Consider the following 10,000-nt stretch of genomic DNA (forward strand, 5'->3'; position numbering starts at 1 on the left):
TCCAAGTCTTGTTTGTTTTTCAGTTTATTGTTTACAAATCTGTAGAATAGTTTCGGTTGATCTTTACACTTTTCTATGATATCTTTTTCATATTTTCTCTTTTCTTCTCTGCACATTTGTACATATTCATTTCTATAGCAGGTATATATTTTCCATTTTTCAGGTCTTCTGTCTTTTTTCCATCTGGTCCAGGCTTTGTCTCTATTGTCTTTTAACTCCCTACAGCTTTTGTTGTACCAGCATTTTACATATTCTTTTTCTTGTTTTTGTCTTGGGACATACTTTTCCACTCCTTTTTTGTAAATTTTTGTCAAAATATTCCATTTCTCTTCTACTGTTGTTTCTTCTTTGTATATTTCTTCCCAGTTTTCCTTTTGAAAGAATTATCTTATTTTATCAAAGTTTGTTTTTTCATACATCATTCTTCCTTTTCTGTATTGTTAATTTCTTTTCATATATTTTTCTTCATTAAGTTCCAGTTCAATCAGTATGTGGTCACTTTTACTTATTGGTGTTTTATATTCAATTTTGTCCACTATTCTAGGTTCGGATGTAATTACTAGGTCTAGTTTCGATGGCTCTTCTTCATTTCTATACCTAGTGTTCTCCTGTATCCATTGTGTCATTGTATGGTCAGTAACCATCTCGAGTAGAGCGTTACCCCATGAGCCGTCTCCACCCTTTACTGTCATTTCTTCCCAGCAGATTTCTTTGCAATTAAAGTCGCCCATCATAACTATTTTTCCTCCCTCTTCCATTATCTTGTTTAATGTTATCTTTGTGTCCTCTAACATACTTTTATGTTCACTCTCTTCCCATGAGGTTGTTTTTGGGGGCACATAATTTATCACAAACTTTCTGTTCTTCTTATCTCTGTCTTCTACTTCCATCATTATCATTTCTACTGTATTCTTTCCATATGTGACACCCTTCACGTTTATATCCTTCTTAGTTAGGAACATAACTCCACCCCCTTCCTTTTTCACTCTGTTTCTAATCCAATAATTATATGCATCATGTCCTACACTGTTGGGTGGTAGTGGACCTTTTAATTTTGTTTCTACAATTCCCATTATGTCTGGTTCTTTTTCTTTCAAGTAATCATTCAGTTCGTTCAATCCTGTTATTAATCCATCTATATTTGTGTAAGACACTCTTAGTTTTCTGCCACTTCCATTGTGTTCTCTGTTTCCCTTTTGTTTTTCTCTTGTATGTCGACTTTCTTCAGTTTCATATTCACTACTCTCCAATAGAATCTCTCTTTTTCTGACTCCGTTCTTATCTCGTTTTTTTCCTTTGCTTCAAGTCTTTTCTGTTTTTCTTCCTCTCTTTCCTCTTTATTCATTTCCCTTTTTATCCATACCTTTTTATATTGTTCACTTGTTGCTAGTTTCCCTGTTTTGGATAAGATATTCTCAGCCGTAGTTTGTGACCTGAATTTAATCTTGATTGGTCTGGTCTTGTCTGTACTATATTTCCCTAGCCTGAATTTCTCTTCGATTTGTTTCATTATTTCTGGTTCATCTTCCTGAACTAATTCTAGTAAATTTCTTACTTTTTCATTTTCCTCTTTGATTCTTGTGGTTCTATCTGGGTTATGTTTCTCTTCCATTCCTAATATAATTATACATTTCTTTTTGTCTGCTAAGTCTCTTACTATATTCTCCTTCTGTCTCATCACTTTAATAACTGAGTTTTCAGTTTGTTCATTCATTTGCTGTCTGATTATGTCAGTGAATGCAACCTTGCTATTTTCATGAATTTTTTTCCAGCCCTCCTTGTTCTCCATATTATTCTCCTTTAAGACTTTATTCTCATATTTTACTTCTTTTAACTATTGTTTTAATTCTTCAATTTCCTTAGTTAAGTTTTTGTTCGCCCTCTCTAGTTCTTCCAATTTTTCAATTCTTCGTATCATACTGTCAACATTACCGAACCTACGCTCCAAGTCCTCGTTCATCTTATCGACCTTCTCTTCTGGTCTTGTCAGTCGGGGGGGGGGGGTTGTGTCCCCCCCACCCTCTTTAAATCCCTTGAAAATATTCTCATCACTTTCTACTGTATTGCTCCTATCTATACTTCTAATCTTCACATTCCTATTAGACATGTCGTCATCCTCCAGCTCGTCTTGCGGTCGCTTGTCCACCTTTCGGCGGCCCGTTAGGGCCAATTCCTCCACCTCCTCATTACCTTCCATTTCCCCAGCAATCCCTCCCCCTCTCCTCTTTCCTTACTTTCCCACTACCCCACGAGCAATTTCCCCCCACCCTGCAAATACAAAAAGGCACTTCTCTTTGCGTTGGGATCCACAATCTGCACTTTTCTTCAGAACGTTCTTCAAGCCGTCCGTTCGTTGAAAGTGTGTGTGTGTGTGTGTGTGTGTGTGTGTGTGTGTGTGTGTGTGTGTGTGTGTGTGTGTGTGTGTGTGTGTGTGTGTGTGTGTGTGTGTGTGTGTGTGTGTGTGTGTGTGTGTGTGTGTGTGTGTGTGTGTGTGTGTGTGTGTGTGTGTGTGTGTAAGCAATGGACAGGACAGAACTTACAGGTCAGCAGCATGATGAGCAGCAATACTTGGATTGTTGATTTCTTCTCCTAAAGCTTCCAACTTCTTGCGGTAATCATCAAAATCTCCATCAATCTCATTGATAGTCTGGTCTTCAATGACCCATAAGATACGCTCGGTTTCGCGTATAAGTCTTTCGTCGTGAGATGCAATGATTAGCCCTCCATTTAATTCCGAATGGCTCCAGCAAGTGCATCAATACTTTCAGTTCGAAGCTTTAAGAATCATTTAGATAAACGCCTAAGCAAGATGCTGTAGTGATTATCATTTGTTTTATATTATTTGTTTTTGTTTTGTCATCATTTGTCTGTTTGATTCTCATTAATTATTAGTTATATGTCAATTTATCATTATTTACTATTTATCTGTTTGTTTATTATTCAACTATACTTATGCATTTATTTATGTATTTTATTTGTTATTTACATTATTATAGTTTCTATTCATTTATTATTATTTTGATCTTTTTTCGCATCCGACCTCTATATGAACCAAACGGTCTCCTGTCGGTATGCTCCGCCTTTGTAATCCTTTGTAATCCTTTGTAATATCCAAGTTGTTGGTAGGTTCATCAAAAAATCGGTACATCTGGTGCATTGAGACAGAGTTCTGGAAGGGCTACTCTGGCATTCTGACCAAATTAAACATCTCTGTATGTGATTCCTCAGCTGTCAAGTGCTCACCAGAGTGCTGATCAAACCTTTCAATTTTCAAACGATCTATTTCCTCACCTCACCATCAGTTGGAGTCAACTCACTCACAGTCAATTCTAAATATGTGGATTTGCCAACTCCATGTGGACCTACAATTGCAAATCTACTCTCCATATCAATACCAAAGTCTGTTTTTTTCTGAGAAGTTGTTTGTGTCCTGAGTGGGCAAATGAAACGTTGTAAAGACCCAAGACAGGAGGCTGAATAGGTGGTGGTTCTGGAAATGAAAAATTGACAAAATATTCCTTTGGTTTTTCTAGAAGTTCAGCAGGGCCATTCTCCTCCTTTTCTCGCTTGCTCTTGGCTCTCTTCTTCTCTTCTTTTCGGGTAAGAACTTCCTTCTGCTTCTTCTCAGCTTGCTTCTTGGTGACTCCTGATGCCTTCATTTCAATAACAACAACAATAATAATAATAATAATAATAATAATAATAATAATAATAATAATAATAATAATAATAATAATAATGATGATGATGATGATGATGATGATGATGATGATGATGATGATGATGATGATGATGATGATGATGATGATGATGATGATGATGATGATGATGATGATGATGATGATGATGATGATGATGATGATGATGATGATGATGATGATGATGATGATGATGATGATGATGATGATGATGATGATGATAATAATAATAATAATAATAATTCGTGAGTTAACAGTGGTAGTGGTTCACTGACAATATACAATTTTTCCTAATTTTATGACTAGACTTATTTGAGTTAAAGAATGTGCACTGTGTACGGAATGGCGTTCGCCGCGCGCGCGCGTGTGTGTAATTACCTAGTTGTAGTTTAAGATATAGCTTCTGCCTCCACCAAACAATCTTTGCCTTGAATCAGTTTATGGTCTTCATCCAACTTGTTCCATAAGGCTACACATCTATACGGAAAGCTGCACTTATTAACATCTTTAAAGCAAGTTTACTTTTTTAAAATCTTACCTTAGCTTCTTGTTGATCTTTCATCCCATACTAGCACATCCCCTGGTATATTTTTTATTATCTAAATGTCATTATTATGTTTCTCCGTCTCTCTTCGCTCTTCCATGGGCTCAGAAATTTGCCTTACGAGGAGAGGCTTAGGCACTTTAACTTACACTCTCTAGAAAGACGCAGACTGTGGGGTGATCTAATAGAGGTGTTCAAGTGAATCAAAGGCTTTAACAAGGGTGATGCAAACAAGGTCATCATTTTAAAACAACGGGGCAGAACTCGCAGTAATGGTTATAAACTGGAAATATTTAGATTTAATATGCAAGAATTGGTTTACTAATAGGGTGGTCGACGAATGGAATAAACTTAGTAACCATGTAGTAAGCGCTGAAACTATCAGTTGTTTTAAGAAACGATTAGACAACTTTATGGATGGGGATGATAGGTGGTGTTGGATACGGAGCTGCCTAGTGTAGGCCTTATGGTCTCTTGCAGTCTCCTTCATTCTTATGTTCTTATGTTTTTATGTTCCAGGTTCCTCAGTCTTTCGTCATATGTCGTGTCATCGGAAACATCCTCGCTGAAGTCCTTTGTATTATTTTCCTTGTACAATACCTTTCATTACACCTCTGGGCCGGATCAATCTTTCCATTGATTTCTTTTCATCACGTCCTTTTTGGGTGGTTTTCGGAAATTGTTTTCGGAAACGGCAAGTGATAGTGTTACCTAATTTTCAAAATCATAAAATTGATCTCCCATAACGAATGCACAAATTTTGTCGTCGCACGGAAACGAGATGTGTTCTAGGTTAGGTTAGAGTAGATTAGGTTAGAGTAGATCATGATAGATCAGATTATATTAGATAAGGTTGATTATCGCATATAATCCCACAAAACGACGAAAAAATTATGAATGCCTTCAATCTTTACCTACAGATCTGATCAATTCGAAAACCAATTATTAATCTTATCATTAATGAATTTCCAATGATTTATTACTGAAAAAATATATACTTTCAGGAATAGTTCTCTAAACAGCGTGACATAAAAGCGAAGATACTGACTTTTGTCCAAAACGTTAGAATTACTTACTAATTTAAGGTATTCTGATGGGCAGCTTATACTTACTATTGTTTTATTATACTTCCACTTGTTTGCATAGTTTGCGTAGTCATATTCGTCTTTTACGAGTTCCCATACACACAGGTAGAATTGTGAGTAAAGGGCCTTAATTTTACAGCTGTATTGTGAAAAAATGAACTCAGTTGTGCTCTGATACCGTCCTCTCATTATACAGACTTGGAGAAGCAGTATAACAGTATCAAGCCATGGGCTTCTCTTCGGAAGCCAATCCTCCTTATTTCCTACCTGTAGCAGCTTCGGCACAAGGATGAGTGGGTGGATGAACAAAGACTGAAGTAGATATTGAGTACAAGGTCCTATTCAACAACACATTTCCAACAGAACTACGCAGTTGCAACGAAATACAAGTGTTTGACACGTCACAGCGCATTTGTCGGAAGGGGGAACGACACTAGCATAGAATTTGGGAACCCCTGTGCTATCACTACTCTGTCGCCCTCGTTGCCGGCAACATGAGATCTCTGACTGTGCTCTGCGCCTTCCTAGCGTTCCTCTCCCTGTGGACAATCGTAAGTACCGAAGCGACTAATCCGAAGTTTATCCTTTCACAGTCGTAGCGCGTTTTGTTGACTCTGTGTTCAACGACGGTCGATTTCAATTGGTTTAGGTGATGTGTTCACTCAGATAAAGTATATATATATATATATTTTTTTTTTTGCTTGTAACCACGAGGAAATTAAAGATCGGAATACTGAACGTTTTCATCTATTAAGACATTTTCGTACTTTGAAAATGTCTTAATAGACGAAAACGTTCAGTATTCCGATCTTTAATTCCCTCGTGGTTACAAGCAAAAATCTTTATTCACGTGTTTTTTGTGATTAGTGTTGCACACACACATATATATATATATATATATATATATATATATATATATATATATATATTATGTAATGTATGTATGTATGTATTTATGTACAACACTGAATGGGTCCCAGTGAATAGATTTACATTTATCAACCACAATTCACTTTAATTCTAAACCATCAGCGTCGGGGAACTAGGCGGAGACATACATGCAGAAACTGATACGTGGTCAAGCGAAGGACTCGAACCCCCGCTCACACGTAACAGGTGACCATTGACTAACCCATTGCGCTATCAAGAGAGATATAAGTTGAGCGCAACTTTCTTATATTTGTATGCTCGAGTTACATACACGAATTTTTGCGTTCAACCCACCTCCGTCATGATAGTGCAATTGGTAGTATGCAGACGTTCGAAAGTATTTGTAAAACGCTGAATGAGGATATTTTCCACGTCTATTAATTGCACTATTATGGCGGAGGTGAGTTGAACGCAGAAATTCGTGTATGTGTATGTAACTCGAGCAATGGGTTAGTCAATGGTCACTTGTTACGTGTGAGCGAGGGTACGAGTCCTTCGCTTGACCACGTATCAATCTCTGCAGGTATGCCTCCGCCGAGTTCCTCGACGATGACGGCTTAGAATTAAAGTGAATTGTAGTTGATAAATGTATATACGAGTATATATATATATATATATATATATATATATATATATGTGTGTGTGTGTGTATACATGTATACATATATATATATGTATATATATATGTACATACACATATATATGTATACATATGTATATATGTATACATATGTATATACATATATATATGTATATACATATATATATACACATATATACATGTATAAATATACATATATACATAAATACATATATATATAAATACATATATATACATATATAAATATACATGTATACATATATATATAAATATGAATATATATATATATATATATTTATATATATATATATATATATATATATATATTAATAAGTATTTTAGACAAATGATTTGGATGATGGAGAACATAAACACAGGGGAACGCTCGGAACCCTGTGTACAGAGAGTGTACGGAAAACTGTAATTGAAGTTTATGTACCGAATTTAATTATCTTTTCGGATACTTGGGAAAGGTCGTTTTTTTGGCGTGTTCTAGAATTAAGATACTAGTTTGTTTAGCTAAATTGATAAACCTTCTTCGATGGTTCGATGAATTATTAGTTGAAATATATGCTGATTCTACTATTCTTCTAGTGAATTTATCAAAACCTTTATGTAGCATTTCAGCTCCTCTCCAGTTTGGTAAATGATCTAGTTTTTCCGCATGAACTACTAAAGAATTAGATGTCCTATGTGCTTTTATGTCGTTTTTATGTTCATAAATTCTTTTATCTAATCCCCTTGATGACTCGCCATAATATGCCATTGAGCAACTATTGCACGGGATTTTGTATACGACACTGTTTTCGGAATTGGTTCTCTTTTCGGAAGTCTTTATCAAATCACCTATCCTCTTATTAGTTATTTTAGCTATGTTTATACCTGTTTTTGTTAAATATTTGTCTATCATTGGTGACGTATCTGAGCCAGGTACTGATACAAAATTGGTAGTATTTTATAATTTCTTTCTTTCTTTCCACGATTATGAATATTTATTGCTTTTCTTTTTGTTCTCCGCAACATTCCCTCTGGATATCCAAGTTTGTCAAAGATTTTCATAATATAATCAAATTCGTTTTCTAGGTATTCTTTGCTACAGATTCGTAGTGCCCCGAGAAAAAAGTCTATTACTATACCACTCTTTGTCCTATCATCATGTGCGGAAAAGTAATGTACTAAATCCTCTTTGTTTGTTTCCTTTCTGTATACTGAGAAAGCCACAGTTTTTCCTACTTGTCGTATTAATGTATCGAGGAAGGGCAATTGTCCATTTTGTTCCTCTTCTACGGTGAACTGAATATTGCTGTTGACCACGTTAAGCATTCTCACTTCATTATTTATATTGGTGTTTTCGGGGATGATAGCGAGGACGTCGCCTACATATCTAAACCAATGTGATCCCCACCATTAATTCTGATAGTTTTCTTTTTCCAATAACTCCATATATGGAGAGGCCATCACTGCACTTAAAGGACTACCCATAGCGAGACCTCTGTGTTGTTCATACTCGTCACCATTAAAAGTAAACGCACCGAAATTTACGCATAAATCTATCAATTCTATATAATCTTGTTTTCTTACGGTATCGTTCATATCTTTTATTACTCTCTTTACTGCCTCTAACGCACCGTTAATGGAAACATTTGTAAATAAAGCCTTAACATTATAGCTTACTAACTTTTTCCCCGTGAAATCTAAATCCTTTAGTCTTGTCAAAAGATCGTTAGAATTTTTTAAATGTGTATTACTGACCGACCCCATTGCCTGTGATAACGGTTTGGCTAGACATTTCATTAGCCTGTGGGGTGCACTGCCAACCCCTGAAGTTATGGGTCGCATTGGAGCGTTAGGTTTGTGAATTTTTGGTATATCGCGCATCCTGGGAGGATTGGGGTCTTCCTCCAGAAGTCCCATTAATTTTTTTCCTTTTTCAATTTTATTAAGAATTTTTCTGGCATGTATTTTGAATTTATCTGCTTCACTCATTGCGAAACCTATATGTTTTTTGTGATAAGTATTGTCGTCATCTAAGAGCTCCAACATTTTACTGATATAGTCCTCTTTTGATAGGATCACGATACCACCTCCTTTATCTACATTAGTGATTACTATGTCTTTGTATAATCCAAGATTTATTAAAGCTTTCTTGAATCTTCTGGGGATGACGCATTTGTTTTTATTGGCTAACGCTTGGTAACATGTGATAACCCCCTGTTTGAATCCTTTTTCAATATCGCTGTCACTCCATCTATAACTTCTCTTAATGAAATCTGTGAACCCCCTTGTGTTAATACCAGGGTCGAACTTAAGACCTAGCAATAGAGCTTGAATTTCAGTATTTGATAATCTCCTATCTGAAAGATTTGTTATTATTTCACACCTACAAATTTTATTCCAATCGCTGTTGTCACATAGATTCTTAATTTTCGTTCTAGTCTTTCACTCTGTGATGACTTTTCTTTTTCTAATTTCCAAATTAGGTGTGATGGTAATTGCACTTCAAATCTACAAGTACATTTATGAGTCGGTGGGCATATGTCTGATGGGCAAATGTCCGGTGACCAAATATCAGGTTTAGGTGTTCCGTTATTATGGAGCCTTTTCCATATTGGTAGTTTCACTTTATCACGTAATGTTTCTCTTTTGTTGTCCAAATATTTACAAGCTTCTTCTAAATATACTTTAGCACACTTACCGAACGGGTTGTTCTCACTAACCAGTTGCTTCGGAGCCGATCTAGGAAGGACCTTTTCTTCCAAGTAATCCTGTAGAAATTTTCGTTGTAGTACAGATCTATCCAACTTGCGTCTTCTGTGGTATTCCTGCCAAATAACCTCCTGTTGCTCTCCATCATTTGACATATTGATAAGTATTTTAGACAAATGATTTGGATGATGGATAACATTAACACAGGGGAAGGCTCGAAACCCTAAACACTCTAACGTTTCGTTCGCATAGAACTTCTTCAGAGAGTGTACGGAAAACTGTGATTGAAGTTTATGTACCAAACTTAATTGTCTTTTCGGATACTTGGGAAAGGTCGTTTTTCTGGCGTGTTCTAGAATTAAAATACTAGTTTGTTTAGCTAAATTGATAAACCCTCCTCGATGGTTCGATGAATTATTAGTTGAAATATATGCTG

General features: G+C 35.9%; 1 protein-coding gene and 1 pseudogene across 1 annotated transcript in view; one reads left to right on the forward strand and one right to left on the reverse strand.

Annotated features, from left to right (window-relative positions):
* Positions 1–2,536: 2,536 nt before the first annotated feature.
* Positions 2,537–3,659, reverse strand: LOC143040821 (ATP-binding cassette sub-family F member 1 pseudogene; annotated as a pseudogene).
* Positions 3,660–5,634: 1,975 nt separating this feature from the next.
* LOC143040887 (uncharacterized) overlaps positions 5,635–10,000 on the forward strand; it is a 15,561-nt gene continuing 11,195 nt past the window's right edge. Inside the window, exon 1 of the mRNA XM_076212334.1 lies at positions 5,635–5,878. Coding sequence (XP_076068449.1) covers positions 5,822–5,878 — 57 coding nt within the window. The 5' untranslated portion in view covers positions 5,635–5,821. The remainder of the gene's footprint in view (positions 5,879–10,000) is intronic.

The sequence above is a fragment of the Oratosquilla oratoria genome, chromosome 29, assembly GCF_046742065.1.
Source record: "Oratosquilla oratoria isolate Oo_2021 chromosome 29, ASM4674206v1, whole genome shotgun sequence".
In the NCBI taxonomy this organism is placed as follows: Eukaryota; Metazoa; Arthropoda; class Malacostraca; order Stomatopoda; family Squillidae; genus Oratosquilla; species Oratosquilla oratoria.